At 39.9% G+C, this 18,747-nt stretch overlaps 2 protein-coding genes across 3 annotated transcripts in view; one reads left to right on the top strand and one right to left on the bottom strand.

Moving 5' to 3' along the window:
* EIF2B3 (eukaryotic translation initiation factor 2B subunit gamma) overlaps nucleotides 1-8,684 on the bottom strand; it is a 128,492-nt gene extending 119,808 nt beyond the window's left edge. The window contains exons 1-3 of one of the 2 annotated variants that reach the window (XM_005607107.4): nucleotides 8,516-8,684; nucleotides 5,774-5,930; nucleotides 1,011-1,156 (exon numbers count right to left, since the gene is read on the bottom strand). In XM_005607107.4, coding sequence (XP_005607164.1) covers nucleotides 1,011-1,156; nucleotides 5,774-5,921 — 294 coding nt within the window. In that variant the 5' untranslated portion in view covers nucleotides 5,922-5,930; nucleotides 8,516-8,684. The remainder of the gene's footprint in view (nucleotides 1-1,010; nucleotides 1,157-5,773; nucleotides 5,931-8,515) is intronic. The other variant, XM_070260079.1, reaches the window with a different exon arrangement.
* A 3,020-nt stretch (nucleotides 8,685-11,704) lies between these two features.
* Nucleotides 11,705-13,167, top strand: LOC111770308 (divergent paired-related homeobox-like). Its single transcript, XM_023627918.2, has one exon. It carries the CDS (start codon nucleotides 11,705-11,707, stop codon nucleotides 12,290-12,292), a length of 588 nt encoding a protein of 195 aa, XP_023483686.1. The 3' UTR covers nucleotides 12,293-13,167.
* The last annotated feature ends 5,580 nt before the right edge of the window (nucleotides 13,168-18,747 follow it).

Genomic DNA, 18,747 nt, shown 5'->3' with positions numbered 1-18,747 from the left:
ACTTAATATTTGTGTATTTTACTGTGTGTAAATTATTCTCCAATAAAGGAGGAAACACCACATACATATCTGCATTAATTTTTTGTTCTTTAGTGCATAGGTGGGTTGAAAATATTAACACATCTATGTGTAGTCGCCAGAAATAGCATGAGAAAGTCTGCCTCCCCATTCAAACAAGATAGCAACATTACCACACAGAATGAATTTTTCCAAAGGACATCAATTTCAGAACAATCTATGGTAGATCCTTCTCAGTTTATGGGCCACAATCCACTAGGGAGACTGTGTCCTCATATCTATATGCCCTTGTTAGTTTCTTAATCAAAGAAGATTAAAAGTTCAAACATTATCATGTGGGGAGTCTAGAATTTTTGAAAGTTCCTTTGCACTTCTTTCCAGTTAATTTCTCATCCACAGAGTCAACTGCTGCTCTCATTTCTATCATTATATATTAATTTTGCTTATTTATGAACTTAATATAAATGGAATCTTTTGAAGTACATCTGAAGTATACCTTTATTTATAAAGATGGACTATTACTCAAAAATATTGGAAAGCAGTGACTGTGACAACTATATGTCTAAATCTTCACTAGTAATCAAACTAAAAAGCAGCTGCAGACTAAATGGGCAACAAAGTATGTGAGGCAAGAATATATACATATTCTTTTGGTGGGGAAGATTGGCTCTGAGCTAACATTCATTGCCGATTCTCCTCTTTTTGCTTGAGGAAGGCTGTCCCTGAGCTAACATCTGTGCCAGTCTTCCTCTATTTTGTATATGGGACGCCGCCACAGTGTGGCTTGATGAGCAGTGTGTAGGTCTGTGTCTTGGATCTGAACCTGCTAACCCTGGTCCACCAAAGCAGAGTGTGCGAACTTAACCACTACACCACCAGGCCGGCCCCCAAGAATATATTTTTAAGAAAGCATGGTAAACTGCTATGCACTGGGAAAACATAAGATAATATTTATCTTCAATAAACCATAACATCAAGAAATAGTTTTTCACCTTAAGTTTTGGATATATGTGGCGCAGAGAATCTGCAGTTCCCATGTCAGCTTCATCAGGAATACACACAATATCTAGCTTCATTTTCATCTTGAATTCTGCACATAGAGCCTTTTGGACATCCCTGGTTGTAACAACAATGACTTCTACAGAATGAAAAAAAAAAAAGAAGAGCAAACGCAAAAACTGTCATTCATTTAGACAATGGTTTCACTAATTCAATTAGATTTGTTCTGTTTCTAGATTTAATAACAACAGCTAATATTATTGAGCATTTTCAATGTATTTTACATGAGTTCTCTCAATTATTTCTCACAACAATCTCATTTTACAAATGAGCAAATTTGGACCAAAAGATATTAAGTGATTTGTTCAGGGTCACATGACTAGTAAGCAATGGATCCAAGACAAAACTCTGGTCTGTACGATTAGAGTCCACATTAACTAGTATGTTAAGTGCCACTTCTTCTTGATGTAAATAATTCAGGAGAATATTCGTCAAAGCATACACAAATGGGATCGCATTTTAAATCTTCATTCACTACAAAGAAAGAGCTATCACCACTCCCCACCAGGGAGCAATTAGTGCTTCCCTGAGGATCACAATGAACCCTAGTAAGAGGCAACTTCCACAGAATAGATATCTTCACCTTATGCGTGCAGCTATCAACCAATGAGAGAAAAGTTGGAGTTTTGTCATGGTTCTTTGGCAGGGTAACGTAATCCACAGCAACATAGCACGTGTTGTTGATGTCCACAGACAGGATTTCAGCACCTCTAAAGTGCAACAATTTCCACCTGCTCCATGGTAGTGCTCCAGGTCACAATTTTCTTCTTTTCTATTCTCTACCCTTTTCTTCTTTCGTTCTTTTCAAATCATTTACCCTTCCTTCCTTCTCTCTTCCTCTCCCCAACTAGGTTTTCTTTTAACTCATTCATCCAATAAATACAAATATATTTAATATGCAAAACACACAAAGGCACTGAGAATTTGGAAATGAACTCAACATGGTTCCTATTCGTAAGAAACATTAACACAGAGAAATCAGACACGGAAATGATTAATCGAGGCAGGCTTCTTGGAAGAGACGGCCTTTGAGGTAGGCCATGATGAATTCAAACCCGACAAAAATTTCTTTAGTACCTACTGTATGTAAAATGCTGATGTTACAAAGATGAATTAGACACAGCATCTGTTCTCAGGGAGATCAGTCTCCCATGCCACTAACTACACAGCATAAAACAGGCCTTGAGGTACTGAGATAGAAAAACAAAGCATAATGAGAGTATACAGGACAGGGTGATTGATACTGTTTAGGATTTTAAAGAGAAGGTGACATTTCCATAGTTTGTAGAGGACGTTTTAGGCAGAGTGGATAGACTGAAGGGAATAACTTTAAATATGGGACAGTCAGTCTAATAATTGGACCAAGACTCTCCTGTGTGGAGAGAGGCAAACGCTAAGCAGGGCTATGTTGACTTCTCTAAAATCACCAAAAATACAAACAGAGTGAACACAGATGTGGCTGTTGAACTCCAGAATCCTACGTTTAGGGAGGCATTCTCCAAATTCTGAGTGAGACTCAGCGAGAAGAAATTTTCTACTCTGCAACACCTGAGCAATGGTGAAAGGGGAAAAAAAGAAGAAGACAGAAAAAAAACACCCTGCAATTGTACTAACTGTAGTAATTATAAATTTACACTCTTCAACCTCAATCTGAGGCTGAAGATCATCAGGGAGAGCTGATGCTGCCTACATCTCCTCCTCAGTATCCCTAGTCCGCTCTCTCCCATTTTCCAGCAGCAATTCTAAAGCTTCGTTACTTACAGGTCACAATCCCATCACCTTCCTCTCTCCAGCTCAGATAACTCTGCCTCCTGCTCCATTGAGAATATAGAGACTAAAGGAGTGAATTATTTTAATTCCTGTCTCTCCTTCCTGATCTGCATTCGAGCCTTTCCTTCTCTCTTGTCCTCTCATTGCAGTGGAATATGTAGCCTTCATCCTACCCAAAGCCGTTCCTTCATTCCTACTTGTCTCCTTAAATATACCACAAGAGGCCATCCCCAAACATAATTAAAGATATAGCAAAAGTAAAAAGAAAAAAAAGTTACAGATGACAAATCCATAAGGATATGAAAGGAAAATGGGATATTTTACAGTGTATTAAGGTGTATCCTTCACCTGTGAGATTAAGCTCTAAAAACAAAATCTCTTCTAAAGCATATCTCTTAACGTCAATGTCCTATAGACTACTGCATAGAAACATTCATGGGTCTGTCTCAGAAAGGCAGTTCTCATAGTGCAATGAACACTGGATCACAAGACTGGTCCAAAGGCTCTGGCACCACCTCCATCTGGTACTTTGATTTGCCATATCTAACTACAGGACAACTCAAATTCACTGTGGCCAAAGCTGAACTCACTATCATCATTCAAACCTGTTCCTTGTCTCATATTCCCTTTCCTAATTACTGGCATCACCATCTACCTAGTCACCCAAGCAAATAGTAGAGAGAACTCTTTCCTCTTTTCCACTCCGCCTCCCCATTAATCACCAATTTTATCAAATGTTCCCTCTTCTCCATCCTTAGTGCTACTGCTTTAGTTCAGGCCCTCTTCATTGCTCCTGTGGACTTTTCTATCAATTGCCTAACTTGTCTCCCTGCTTGTAGTCTTGACTTCCTCAAATTGTTTCTTCACACAGTTTCCAAAGAAATCTTTTAAAAATACAAATCTAAGTTGTCAAATTTATTACCATAAAATTGTTCATATTATTTACTTATTATCTTTTCATTGTGTATAGGATCTGTAGTGATGTCTCCTCTCTCATTCCTGTTATTAGCAATTTGTGTCTCCTCTCTTTTTTTTGATCAATTTAACTACAGATTTAACAATTTTATTGATTTTTACAAAGAACCAGCTTTTGGTTTTACTGATTTTCTCCAGTATTTTTCGTTTTCTATAATTTATTTCTGTTCTTATTTTTTTTATCTCCTCCTTTCTACTTATTTGGGTTTCATTTGTTCTTTTTCTAGTTTCTCAAAGTAGAAGCTTAGATGATAATTTGAGACATTTCTTCTTTTATAATGTAGCGCTTAATGCTATAAATTTTCCTCTAAACACTACTTTAGCTATACCCCTCAAAATTTAATACATTATATTTTCATTTTCATTAAGTTAAAAATATTTTCTAATTTCCCTTGCGATTTCTTCTTTGACCTATGGGTTATGCAGAAGTGTGTAGTTTAACTTCCAAATACTTAGGGATTCTCTTGATGTCTTTATGTTAATGATTTCTAATTTAACTCTACTATGGTCAGAGAATATACTTTGTATGATTCTAATCTTTAAAAATTTATTGAGACCTGTTTTATTTCCAAAAATATGGTCTATCTTGGTAAAAGTCCCGAGCACTTGAAAAGAATGTGTATTCTGTTTTACTGGGTGGCATGCTCTATAAACGTCAATTAGGTCAAACTGTAGAAAATCCTAAGGAATCTACAAAAAGCTACAAGAATTAATAATAAGCGTATTTAGCAAAGTTGCAAGATATAAGGTCAGAGTAAAAAATTTGTGCTTTTATGTACTAGCAACCAACAACTAGAAACTGAAATTTAACAATTACCATTTACAACAGTATCAAAAATATAAACTACTTAAAGATAAATTTAACAAAATATGTGTAAGCCCTGTACCCTGAAAACTATAAATACTACTGAGAGAAATTACTGAAGACCTAAATAAATGCAGAGCAATACCATGCTCATGGATCAGAAGACTCAATATTGTTAAGATGTGAATTCTGTTCCTATTGCTCTATGGATTCAATTCAATCCCAATCAAAACCCCAGCAACCTTTTTTATAGAAACCAATAAGCTGATTCTAAAATTTATATAAAGAAGGCAAAAGACTATCTAAAATACGAATCTAACCATATTATACCTTTGTTAAAAACTTTCACTGGTTTCCCACTGCTTTTAGGAAAAAAATCTAAATTCCTCAGCATGGAATACAAGGCCCTTCACAGCATGATCCCTGCTTATCTCTCTCACTGTATCTACTCCTCCTCCTTACACTTCATACTACAGCCACATAGAATGAATAGCAGCTGCCAGAATATGTGGTGCTGGTCAGGGCTCTGTATCTCTGCACGTTGTTCTGCAGGAAATGCTCTCTCCACACTGGTCGAGCTGGTAATCTGTTTTTCAATACTCAACTCAAGGGTTAGCTATTCTGTGAAGCCTTCCCTGAATTTGTCAAGTAGAAAAAGCAACTTCCTCTGCATACCCAAGTATTTATAATGTACCTCTATTATAACATTTACCACATTACACAATGATAATCTATTTTCATGTGTATCTCTCCACTAGATTTTAAGGTTCTAGAAATTAGGGCCTGAGGTGTCTTTTCAGTTCTATACCCAAGTGCTTAATATATTACCTGGCAGATACAGATTCTCAGTAAGTACTGACGATGAGGCTTGGATTCCTACTCTGCTCTTTCTGATATTCCTACAGGGCTCATCTTAGATCACTGTGGAGACCAGCTCTAAAACAGTAACACTTAGCGCTATCTTCTCAACATTCTTCACACAGCAACAGAGTACTCCTATATTCCTAATTTAAAGAAGCCAGTCTCCAGTCAGCATTCAGTCCTAGCCTTCTCTCAATCATCCTCTCTCACCCTCATAAAGCTAACAAATCATTGGGATCAAACACCCGAAAAGTTTTATGAGTACATCTCATTGCCACAGCTCACCTTCAAATCCAACACGCTCAAGCAAGTTCAATGGGTACCAAATTAAAGGTTTGTTCCCAACTGGAAGCAGAGGTTTGGGAATGCTAGAAGTCAGGTCTGTCATCCGCGATCCTCCTCCAACTGCCATCACTACTGCTTGAAATTCCATTTTTACAAACTGCAATCACAAAGAAAAACAACAGAAAAAAAGTAACAAAAATCAAAGCACACACAATATTAATCCTATTTTTATTTAAGTTACTGATACCCACTTATGTCAAATGCATCACTCCAATAACCAACTCCAATAACCAGAGTGAGAAAGGCTTCAGTATAACATCACCTTTATTATCTTCTCTTACTCACCGATATAAACTCTTAGCTCCAGCTTGGGGAGACGGGCTGGGGGACGGATGTGAATAAAAAAAGATCTGGCCTTTTCCCTTGAGTTGCTCACAATTAAATGGAGAATACAAATTTAGTAAATTACAATATACTACCATTAGTGCCATGGCACTATGTGAGTTCTTATTCCTTGAAAAAATTTTAAAACTTCTGACTAGAATTAACAGCACAAATACAAGTACTAGGTTTCTGAAAAGCATGAATTGGCTTAAGATTCCTCCAATAATTCAGCCATCTGCTCCCATCTGCTCGTTAGCCCCAACTATGAAAGATTTCACTATAAATACAAATGTAGGCTCGTATCTGAACCTAGATTTGTAGAGCCCAGTTGCAGAAACAAACCAAATTGATTCCTTTTTTCACACTCAAGGTAATAAATGAACCTGTATGAGTTTCAAAAGAATCTCTTTATAGCACCTACCACAGAACAGAGGCACAGTAAAAGTTCATAAATCCTTACTGATTTAAAATAAAAGTACTCCTTGACTTACAACAAATGATGTAAACTTTTAATAAAAATGTGAAATTCAATGTTCTGAAAAAAGAACTTATTTAACACCAAACTGGCAAATAATGTTGCACCTTTGCCACGATTATGATCAGTTGTGGGCCCCTCCCATCAATATCTAAACAGAGCACTTATACCTGGTACACCCAAGGCATAAAGTGGAGGCTCTGCACAACACCCACATCTTAAAGCTACAGCAATGTCAATTCCAGCAAGCACTGCCTGAGATTGGAATTTAACTTCACTTTGGCACTGGATAACTCCCATCACATGTGATGTTTTTATGAAAGGAACTCTGGACCCGTAAGTGTCAAAAGACCTGAGTCTGAGTTCTGGTTCTGCCACTTATAGGTGATGTAACCAGGGGTCTGACATTTAAAACTCTCAGTGTCTTCAGTTTCTAGAAGGGAGCCTGGTGGTCAAGTTCACAGACCCTTGAGCCAAACTGCCTGGGTTTGAATTCTAGCTCTACTATGTATTAGCTGTGTGAACTAGAGCGAGCTACATAACTTTTCTATGCCTCAGTTTTCTTCATTTTCTAAGATGAGGATAATTATAGTTTCTACTTCACAAAGTTGTTGTGAGGACTAAATGAGTTAATCTACGTAAAGCACACACAATAATGGTAACTCCATGACAAGCACTATGTAAGTGTTTGATATTACCAGACAGAGGCTAAATCATGGAAAGCTTTCTGTGCCAACTGAACCATGCTGTTGCATAATTCTGGTCTCTGTCCTGCTATTCTTGCTTCTTAGGTTGTCCTTCTCCTGTGCCTAGTAATCACCTATTAAACTTTTAAGACTCAGTTCAAGAATCATCCTGCTTAAAAAGCCATTCCTAACTCCTCCCACCCTCCCAGCAAAAGCAACACCTTTCCCCTTAGCTGCTTCCACTCTACCAGGTACAGCTCATCTCTGCCTTTGCAGGCTTTCTTGTGAATGTATTTAAATGTCTATTTTCTGGGAGGTCCTTGACTATGTTGGTCATCACTGTATTCCCAGGACCTAACACAATTCCCACTAGATGCCAGGCACTCAATCAGTGTTTGTGGAGTGAGCATCTGTGAAGCTCTCAACAACTCCATCTAAGAATCCAGCTCAAACATGTGCAAAACGGACATTAGGACCCAAGTCACCAGGAACTGGGGTTCCTGCCCTCAATGAGGCCCTGGGTGATGATCATAAACACAACTAACCATGATACTAAGCAGACTGTCAAATATCTCAGGGTCACCGTCACGACTCGGGGTGATGGGAATCCAGGCAATGATGAGTGACGTTAGCCTTTAGAGGGGGTGCTCATGGCATCTCAGACATGCCTCCATCAAAGCACTCACTGCTTTGTAAATTGATAAGACAAAACACTAACTCATAATTGATCTCTCATCCAGACCCTGTTGCATTCCTCTTTGCATTTCACTGCCTTGCACCTCAACAACGAAAACCAGGCAGAATAAACGAAGGAAGGGCTGAAGTGGAAAGAGTTCGGGCACTGCGCTAAGGGCGTCTGGTCCCGGGTCTGGTGGCTCGCTCGCAGTGGCTTCTAGCAGATTCGATTCTCCTCTCCCTGAAACTCAGTTCCTCCATCTTTGCCCAAGGTGGTTGGCTCGCATTCTCCCCAAGCTCCCTTCTAGATCGGACACTCGACTCCATGGCCGGGTCCGGCAGGGACTCGAGGTGGACACTCCGGGGCTCTGCACCCCCGCCCGCCCCGTCAGGCCCTCCTCGGCCAGGCTTGAGGAGCCCGCCTCCCTCAGATAAAGCGGAGCCAGACGGCCATCACCGCGCCGCTCACCCCGCGCCAGACAGCCCGCACACAGCCTGGCAGCGCAGAAGCCACAGCATTACCTCGGCTCCCGGGGCGCCACAACCGCTCCCTGCGCTCCCCACGCCGCCTGCACTGACAGCCCAAAGGCGCAGGCGCGCGGTGGCCGAGCAGATCGATGGGCGCGCGGGGCAGGCCCGCGAAGAAGCGCCGAGCGCCGAGCGATAGATGACGGTCTAGAAGCGCGCGCGCGCCGTGGGGAGGAGAGAGAAGAGGCGGGGCCGACTCTGCCCTTTCATTCATTCGCAAATCACCAACGCCCATTGAGCGTCCCTCCCAGTGCAGGGCTCCGGGAACCCAGATTGGAATAAGTCAGTCTCTTCCTTCAGGGACTTCTCATTCTACGACCTGGCCCCAACTACCATTGTGCGAAAAAACAGTTTAGAGGCTAGCAACTAGAGGCTAGCTAGTGGGGAAATCACCAAATGCCCCTGCAGGCTGGGAATTGCCAGGGCTTTCTGTGTCCGGGATGTGTAACCTGGCGACTCACACCGATTTTCTGAACCAGACTGTTATGTTATGGAAGACATCCACTTTTAGCCATCAAAACAGTTGGGGCTTGGAGGGGCGGTCAGTGAGACCTCACTGAGACGGTGACACTGAACAATGGCTTGAAGAGAGTGAGTCAGGAGGATATCTTGAGTAAGAGCCTTCCAAACAAACTAGCCAGCAAGTGCAAAGGCCGGGAAGAGAGCCTGCATGTTCAAAGAATGGCAAAGAGGCCAATATGGCTGAAGCATAGAAAGCCAAGGAGAGGTGGAACGATGGATGGCAGAGGAGGTCAGAGGCAATGGGGGAAAGGGTGGAGAACTCAGATCTTGTGGGTCTTGTAGGCTATTGTGAGGACCTTGAATTAAGCAGAAAAGGGACATGATATGACAGGTTTTTAAAAGATCTCTCTAGTTGTGTTGATAAGAGACTCCTTGGAAGCAACTCAGGAGGCTGCAACTGCATAAGAGAACCCAAATGCCTGTGTCTAGACAGCTCTAACAATTGTGAGAGATAATAAAATTGTTTTTCTTTTAAAGATTGGCACCTGAGCTAACATCTGTTGTCAATCTTTTTTTTCTTTCCTTCTTCTTCTACCCAAAGCACCCCAGTACATAGTTGTATGTCCTAGTTGTGAGTGCCTCTGGTTGAGCTATGTGGGACGCCGCCTCAGCATGGCCTGATGAGCGGTGCCATGTCTGCACCCAGGATCCGAACCAGAGAAACCCTGGGCCACCAAAGCAGAGCACATGAACTTAACCACTCGGCCATGGGGTGGCCCCAAAATAATTGTTGTTTTAAGCAGTAATTTTGGGGGTAGTTTGTTAAGTTGCATTAAGTAACTAGGAATGTCAACCTACAAAAACAGAAACGAGTTTAAGAGGTAAAGTGTTTATTTGGGTTCAAATAATTGCAATTCTGAGAGCACAGATTCAGGTAGAAACCCAAATAGTGTCCCGATTACAGAGGAAGGGCTTAGGGTTTTTCCGGGAAAAAGGGAGCATGAGGGGAGTTGTATTGAAGAAGAGTTCATTGGTGCTGGATAAGGTAAGGCTGGGTTTGTACTTCATAGACTGGCTTGAGAGGTTCGATCATCAGACAAAAGGCTAAACTTGTACTTCATTGATTGGTTAGCAAAGTCCAGTTCCATCAATTCTTACGAACAGGATATTCTTGTCCTAACTCACTTCTTGGAATTTTGGCAGTTTGATCCAATTTGGAAGATAAAGAAAACAAGACGTGCAAGGCAATTCCTTTGAAATGGCTGCTCTGTTTATTTTAATATGGCCCCACTCATGTCATCTTTGACAGAACCAATAGTTTTCTCTCTTTCCCACACATTCCTGCAATTTCCTAATCTTTTAGAAGCTTCCTCTTTTTCTATCCATCTCTTAAACCTTGAATTGCTTTAGCTTCCTGCCAGTTAAGAGGTAGAGTCTAATTTCTGCAATAAAAATAAAGGAGTTGGACTGTATTCAACAGTACTTATGGAGCGCCTAATATGTGCCAAGCAATGTCTTAAATGCTAGATGCTGGGTATACAGTCAAAGAGAAAGACAGGACTTGTAATTTTTCCCAGATTTTCAGCCAGAAAAATAGGAGCTCAGGTTAGATCCTACTAAAAGAAAAGAAGAGAATAAAAATACCCGAGGCCATATCCATAAAAATCAGCCTATCCCTGCTCTGTCTTCCCCTTCACTTTAGGATGCTGGTAATGAGTTATTGAATAATTATTTATTTTAACTCCTAACACTGAGTGTGTTGGTAAAAGGGAGCCATGGAGTGACTAATTTGAACACAGGAGGCCTGAAACTTGACTACCCTTTCCTTCTGCAGTAAGATTCTCTCCCTCGGGGCCAGCCCGGTGGCGCAGTGGTTAAGTTTGCACTTTCCGATTCTCAGTGGCCAGGGGTTCGCCTGCCCGGATCCTGGGTGCAGACATGGCACTGCTTGGCAAAAGCCATGCTGTGGTAGGCGTCCCAAATATAAAGTAGAGGAAGATGGGCATGGATGTTAGCTCAGGGCCAGTCTTCCTCAGCAAAAAGAGGAGGATTGACAGCAGTTAGCTCAGGGCTAATCTTCCTCAAAAAAAAAAAAAAAAGATTATCTCTCTCCTTGGTATTAGCTCGAGCAAGCAGAAGGCTTGGAATTACAGCATGGTTTTGAGGTAAGAATCAGTTATGAAGTAAGAAGAGCATTCAACTGCATATCTGTCATCCATTTTAAATGCTCATGTTTAAACTAGCAAATATTTTTAGGGAACTAGAGCATTTTTTCCTCTACTTGAGGAAAGTAGTTGAGGGATGCCTTCAGTTTGTTTTTTTTTTTAATTTTTTTTTTTAAAGATTGGCACCTGAGCTAACAACTGTTGCCAATCTTCTTTTTTTTTTTTTTCCTGTTTTCTTCTCCCCAAATACCCCAGTACATTGTTGTATATTTTAGTTGTGGGTCCTTCTAGTTGTGGCACGTGGGACACCACCTCAACATGGCCTAATGAGCAGTACCATGTCCGCGCCCAGGATCCGAACCCTCAGCCGAAGGGGAGCATGGGAACTTAACCACTCGGCCACAGGGTCGGCCCCTAAACTCACTTTAAATTATTCCCTTAGGGTGGTTCTCAAACTTTTTGGTCTCTGGACCCTTTACACTCTTAAAAATTATTGGAGACTCCAAAGAGCTTCTTGTCACTGGACCAGAGCATAGGAACACATCCAGGTTACACGATGTCTGACCCAGGGGATCTTCCTAAAGGAAAGCCCCAGAAGTATCCACAAAGGAAAAGAACCATGTTCACTCAGAAACAACTGGCAGATTTGCGGCTCCTGTTCAATGAGAACCCATACCCGACCTCCAGCCTTCAGAGAGAAATGGCCTCAAAAATGGAGATACATCCAACAGTCGTGAAGGTTTGGTTCAAGAACCACAGAGCAAAACTCAAGAGAGCCAAATACAAGCCTATTCAGCAAAAACAACAAGAGGCTCAACAGCAGCAATTAGCTGAGGCAGGAGGCAAGGCCAGCTCTTCCAAGACAGGCGCGGATACACCTCCCAGATCCCCTCGCAGGGCCCTCCCCGCATCCCTGGTTTATACAGAGCATCCAGAGCATCCAGTGCCTGCTTTCCAGCTCCGCCTGTGCCCCAATTTTAATGCTCACACAGACCACTTTGTTGGCCACAAAATAGTTCATTTCGGCTGCTGCCGAGACCCTAACATATACTGCCTCTCTCCCACTCTGGAATCCCAAGTTCTTTCCACGAGCATCAGCGCTAATTCCTTCTGCTCTTCATCACCACCAAGATCTTGTCAGTGAGAGGACCCAGACACAAAAAGTCACGTGGTGGAATGATTTGTAATGATTCCCACACACGAGAATGCTTTTCAGCCATAAAAAGGAAGGAACACAAGATATACACAACATGGATGCGTTTCAACATTGTGTTGAATGAAAGAAAAAAAGACACGAAAGACAACATACTATATAATTCCATTTATATGCATTCCTGGAGCAGGAAATGCCACAGCGCCAAAAAACACATTAGCGGCTGCCCATGTGGTAGATCTAAGAGACTAGTATGGGCAGTATCTTTTTTCTTTTTCCTGCTTCTTTGTTATGATTTTATTTTTTTTCTCCAGTATCATTCAGGTTTAGTCACTGTCAGTAAGTGGAGCTTTGGCTTATTTTTTTCTACTTTCTATTTTTCAGTCACCTTCCCAGCCATCTCTTTATAACTTTGACCACTCAAATATTTCCAGCTCCCAAATTTTTCTTTTGTTAATCTTTTTTTTTTTTTTTTAAGATTGGTACCCGAGCTAACATCTGTTGCCAATCTTCCTTTTCCTTTTTTTCTTTTCTTCTTCTTCTCCCCAAAGCGCTCCCCAGGACACAGCTGTACACTCCAGGTGCAGGTCCTTCTGGTTGTGCTATATGGGACACCACCCCAGCCTGGCCCAATGAGTGGTGCCACGTCTGCACCCAGGATCTGAACCGGCAAACCCCAGGCCACCGAAGCAGAGGGCACGAACTCAACCACTTGGCCACGGAGCTGGTCCCTCAACTCTCCTTAAGACAATGAAACATGCTCTCCTAAGCCATCTGTAACCCCCCAGAAGGAACCGCTATTTTGACTTTTGCCTATTCATAAATTTCACATAAGTTGAATCATTCAAAAAAAAAAAAAAAAAAAAAAAAAAAAAAAAAAAAATTATTGGAGACTCCAAAGAACTTTTGTTTATATGGATTATATCTATTGATATTTACCATATTAACTCAAACTGAGAAATTAAGAAAACATTAACTTATTTAAAATATAAAAATAATAAAACAATTACACAATAATATAAACAGCATTTTTATGAAAAAATATAACTATGCTTTCAATACAAAAAAATTGAGTGAGGGGCCGGCCCCGTGGCCGAGGGGTTAAGTTCATGCACTCCGCTGGAGGCCCAGCATTTCACAGGTTTGGATCCTGGGCATGGACCTAGCACTGCTCATCAAGCCATGCTGAGGTGGCGTCCCACATAGCAGAACTGGAAGGACCTACAACTAGAATATGCAACTATGCACTGAGGAACTTTGGGAAAAAAGGAAAAAAAGATTGGCACCAGATGTTAGGTCAGGTGCCAATCTTTAAAAAAGAATTGAGTGAGAAGAATGCAGTAGTTTCACCTTTTTGCAGATCTCTTTAATGTCTGGCTTAATAGAAAACAGCTGGATTCTCCCATTGGTTGCGATAGTATACTGTTTTGGGTGAATTATGTGATGAAAACCTGACATCACTCAGATACACAGTTGGAAAAAGGAGAGATATTTTAATAGCCGTGTCAGATAATTGTAGGTATTCTTCTTTGATACTACACCAAAACTCAATAAATGGTAGCTTGTTAAAGATTAGTTACAATGTAGAATCATTATATCAATGAACATTTTGCACTCCATTAAATACTTGCACTTTGAATGGACATTTTACGCACGCATAATTTTGCAACTTGACGCACTGATCATTTGTAAGATACTCGTTCACTGAGTTATGCAGATCTTCCCAGCGCTGACTCATTATACAATATTTTAAAAAATCACATGCATTAGTATCACCACCAATCTCATTAGAAAACTCCTTAACTATTGGAAAGCTGGCAAGCTTACAATGACAGATACAAATTTTCCAAATTTCTGATTTTCTCTTGAAAGCTCAAATATTGTCACTGGCAACAAATACTGTTAATGGTTTTCCTTGAAGTGACTGACTGACTTTGTTCATTTTGGTAAGTTGTTGGCCATAGTTTGTCAGTTGTTCTTTCAAGTAAATATAGTGTTCTCTGAAAAAAGCAGTAGCTCACAAGTGCTTTTCCTAGAGACAACCATCATACTTCTGTACTACGCACAGAAGTGTTATATGTGTACTTCCCATTTCATCACATAGAATGTTTAAAAAAATGTGTACTCAAGGACCAAGATTTAATAAAATTATTTTATTGCTTCATCAAAGATATTCTTAAGTGAAACTTACTTTGCTTTATTATTTTATGTTTATTGCAAGAGTATGGCAGTGAAGAATACAATGACTATTAGTATTGTTTGGTATCACTGCTTTGATCCATACGACATCACCAGCAGTTTTATCCACCATTGCTTTTGTACCATCAGGGCAAACATCAATCCAATGAAAGAGGCAGATAATGTTTTAGTATTATTATTATGAAAATAGTTTTGACCCGACAGATCCCCTGAAAGGGTCTAGGGGACTCCCAGAGCTCCATGGAGCCTACTTTAAGAACTGCTGCCTTACAGATTCCTTCTGTCTGGCTCCCACTGTTTCCAGTACTTATATTGTGGTATTTATCACAAAGTATTGTCATCCCCTTTTTCATGTCTTCTCTGTCACACTGGGAACCCTTGGAGGACAAAGGCTATATCTTGTTTGCTCCTCTTTCCCCAGGTCCTAGCGCAGGACCTGGGACATGCTAAGTAAATAATATTGAAAGAATTAAAAATTTCTCATAAATTTTCCCTTGACCTCCGATTTGGTGGTGGGGAAACTGGGCTGAGGGCCTGAGTCACTGACAACATCCCTTCTCCTGAACATTCCTTCTCACTAAGTCAACCCATATTATCCCTCATGCCTAGCCTCATGCTTATTATTTATTTTTATTTATTAATTACATGGGAAGTACTTAATAAATACTTATTGAATACAGGCTGTTCCCTATAATGTTTGTTTCCTGTACACATTTCTTCCCCAAGGGACATTTAATTTATGTGTATGTGTTTATTTGTAGTGGGGGAATAGTTTAAGAAAGCCAAGCTCTAAAGGTCTCTTTTAACTGTGGGAGACAAAAGAAACCTTTCAAAAGTTGGGCCTTGGCTCAGAAATACTCTTCCCACGGTCTGCAAGAGCTCTCTCTTTGGGAGTTTGCTGGCCACATCACAATATTCATCTACTCCATTTGGCTTTGGATTTGTCAGTGGGGCAGGGAATTATTATCTTTAAAGTGCTGAGTGAAAGATAAAAATGAAAAGAGAAACTCTACTTTGGCAACCAATTGCAGGTCCTAAAATATTTGTGTTTTATTTTTGTACATATGCCCAGCAGTTGCCTAATAGATTCATGATAAGTTAGAGAGCAAATGATGCTACAGTGTTTACATAAAGAGCTTGGAAAGAACCTTCATTAATTAGGAATTCATATTTCCTTATTTCCCTTCAAACACATAGAATTTTCATTGTTGGTGATTTTAAACGTCAGAATCTGGACATTTATGCTCTAAACTAATGGGTCAATTTTAAAAATAAGTGATTTAATCAATTTGGTTATTTTTCCTTCTTTGTTGAAAAAAAAACTTCTCAGATTGCTTATTTTCTTTGTTTTTAAATTGGAAAGAATGGTATATGAGCCACAGCTGATTTATTTATTGAACAACTATTTATTGAGTGACTACTATGTACCAATGAGAATTTTAGGCTCTTAGGGTATATTAGTGAACAAAAAACAATCCAGCCCTCATCCCAGCAGGGAGAGGCAGCATACATGAGAAAGAAGTTTAAATAATAAATGAGTAAACTGTACAGCATATTAAAAGGTGATAAGCACTTTAGGAATAAGAAAAAATTAGGCAGGGAGAGAGAGAATACCACACTGACAGCTATAAAATCTTAGAGTTCTACAGAGGTTATTGAAAGTTGAGATTTGTGTCTCATTTAAATCTTTCTACAACTTTCTATCTAAATTTAGAAGCAAATACAAAAGGAACAGGTGACATCAATAAAAATGGTGGAGTAAGTTCCTCCAAAAATTCTCTCCTCCATAAACGCAATGAGAATACTGTTAAAATCGTCAACATCAACTCTTTGAGATGTGCACATGAGCAGTGAACAATCACGTCACTTCTTTCAGTCTGTTGGTGATTAGCCACTTTGCATCTCTTGTTCAATTCACATATAGAGAGCAAAGAATGTAGTTATGTTGCTTCCTTGTCTCCCAGTGATAAACCCATGTGACATTTAAAAAAAAGGATAATTGAAGGCCGGTCCAGTGGCGCAGCGGTTAAGTTCCCACAGTCCAAATCTCCGTGGCCCGGAGTTTGCCGGCCCGGATCCGGGGTGCAGACATGGCACCACTTGGCACGCCATGCTGTGGCAGGCGTCCCACATATAAAGTAGAGGAAGATGGACATGGATGTTAGCTCAGGGCCAGGCTTCCTCAGCAAAAAGAGGAGGACTGACAGTAGTTAGCTCAGGGCTAATCTTCCTCAAAAAAAAAAAAAAAAAAAAAAAGAGAGGATAATTCAGAATTGGCCAACAAAATGAAAGTGCAGGAAAAAAATGAAAAGTGATAATGCTGGAAGTGGAATCCAAATTGAACATAGGGAGTTAAAGAAGAAATAGCTGATCATGGGAACGTTGACACTGCCGTCACGAGAGAGTATAGATATGCAGCCAGAGGAACTTAGTGAAGGCAACCTTACCTACGTAAGTAAGGAAAGTTCAAACTACTCTTGAGAAGTTTTTTACAAAGAAAAGAACTTAATTCTCAATCTTTCTAAAGGCTTTAGATTATAATGTACTAAAAAATATTAGTTTCACTATTTTTTCATTTCCCTATACATTTATAATTGACAGTAAAAAGTTTTTAATGTTTTGACAAAAAAATTTTAAAGGTCACAGAACAATGGTAATTTCTCCCATTGATTATTAAGATCTCTGCTCAGCTTCAACTTGCAGGGTCATTTTTACAGTCTGGCACTACTGTGCAAAATGAAGATTTTGTATACATAAAAATTTACCATAAAAAGATGATCAGTGTGTGAAAAGACAGCATTTCAAATCAATGCTAAAAGGATAGGTACTTGAAAAAAGGAAGCTGAGGAAACTGGCCAAGGATTTGGAATATCCTTAGCTGTTGTCTATGGTCAACAACTAGCATGTAGTAAAGCCAGGATATGAATACAGGCAGGCTGACTACCGAGAATGTGCTCTTAACTAGTACACTATATTGCCCTCCCATGGTATATATCCAATATTTGGTTTCTTCCATAAAGGTCTTGAATTCATAAAAAATTAAAATATTGCACATTAGGAAAGAACATATATGAAATTAAAAGGCAAAGTACAGACTGGGAAAACATATTTGCTATACCTGACACAACAAAGGGTTGATATACAGGATATAGCACCTGAGTTTCCACGTCAGCAGGCTTTGGAGCTGGCAGACTACCATCTCACCACCCAAATTCTAGCTTCATTACTTACTACTTACATGACCCTGGGCAAGTTACTTAATTCATCTTTGCTCTAGGTGTCTCATCTGGATATGGGCATAAGAATAGTACTTCATAGAGCTGAGAAGATAAAACAAGATAACAGACACACAGCACTTAGCACAATGTCTTGCTGTGCTTAGTATTTTAGTACTATGCAAAAATTGTTATAAATCAATAAGTATATTGAAACCAATAGAAAAATGGACAAAAATACATAATGGGCAGTTCATAAAGAAGAAAAACAATTGCTCAATATAATAAATAATCAAAGCAATGCAAATTAAAATAATCATACCATTTTTTCAGCACGTTAAATTGTGAAAAAAAATGTTTTTAAGTATTAATGCCCAAAGTTGATAAAAGTTTAGGAAATAGACACTAAAGGGAGTGAAAACTGATACATACTCACAATTTGGCAGGTTACAACTGGCAATCTGGCAGTTTGATGAAGTGATTTTAGGACGTTATTCTAAGGAAATAATCAGCTAGGTATGTGAGGATATATGCATGAGGATAGTTACTGTAACCTTTGTAGTCTTCAACATCGAAAATTTGTAAACAACTTTAACGTCCATCTGGGTTTTAAATGAATAAAAATTCCTTACAGTGTAATACAATGCAGCCAATAGAAATAACGGTTAAAATGATTATCCCCCTTGTCCCAGTGACCACCGTTTTGTGTTTGGATTACTCCCTGCCTCCAGTCTCTCCCTCTCAACTCATTCTCTATACAGCCGTTAAAGGCAAACCTAATCATGTCACTCCCTTGCTTGACGCCCTCATGGCTGCTCAATGCAAAATCCTAAAACGGGCCTCCAAGGCTGGAGTCTCTTCTTCTTCTTCTTTTTTTTTTAAGATTGGCACCTAACAACTATTGCCAATCTTTTTTTTTCTTCTGCTTTTTCTCCCCAAATCCCCCCAGTACATAGTTGTGTATTTTAGTTGTGGGTCCTTCTAGTTGTGGCATGTGGGACGCCGCCTCAGCATGGCCTGATGAGCGAGGCC

The sequence above is a fragment of the Equus caballus genome, chromosome 2, assembly GCF_041296265.1.
Source record: "Equus caballus isolate H_3958 breed thoroughbred chromosome 2, TB-T2T, whole genome shotgun sequence".
Taxonomy (NCBI): Eukaryota; Metazoa; Chordata; class Mammalia; order Perissodactyla; family Equidae; genus Equus; species Equus caballus.
This window is presented reverse-complemented; position numbering and strand designations above follow the sequence as displayed.

Excerpts from the sequence above, each read along its gene's own strand:
- LOC111770308 (XM_023627918.2), top strand. The coding sequence starts at position 11,705 with ATGTCTGACCCAGGGGATCTTCCTAAAGGAAAGCCCCAGAAGTATCCA.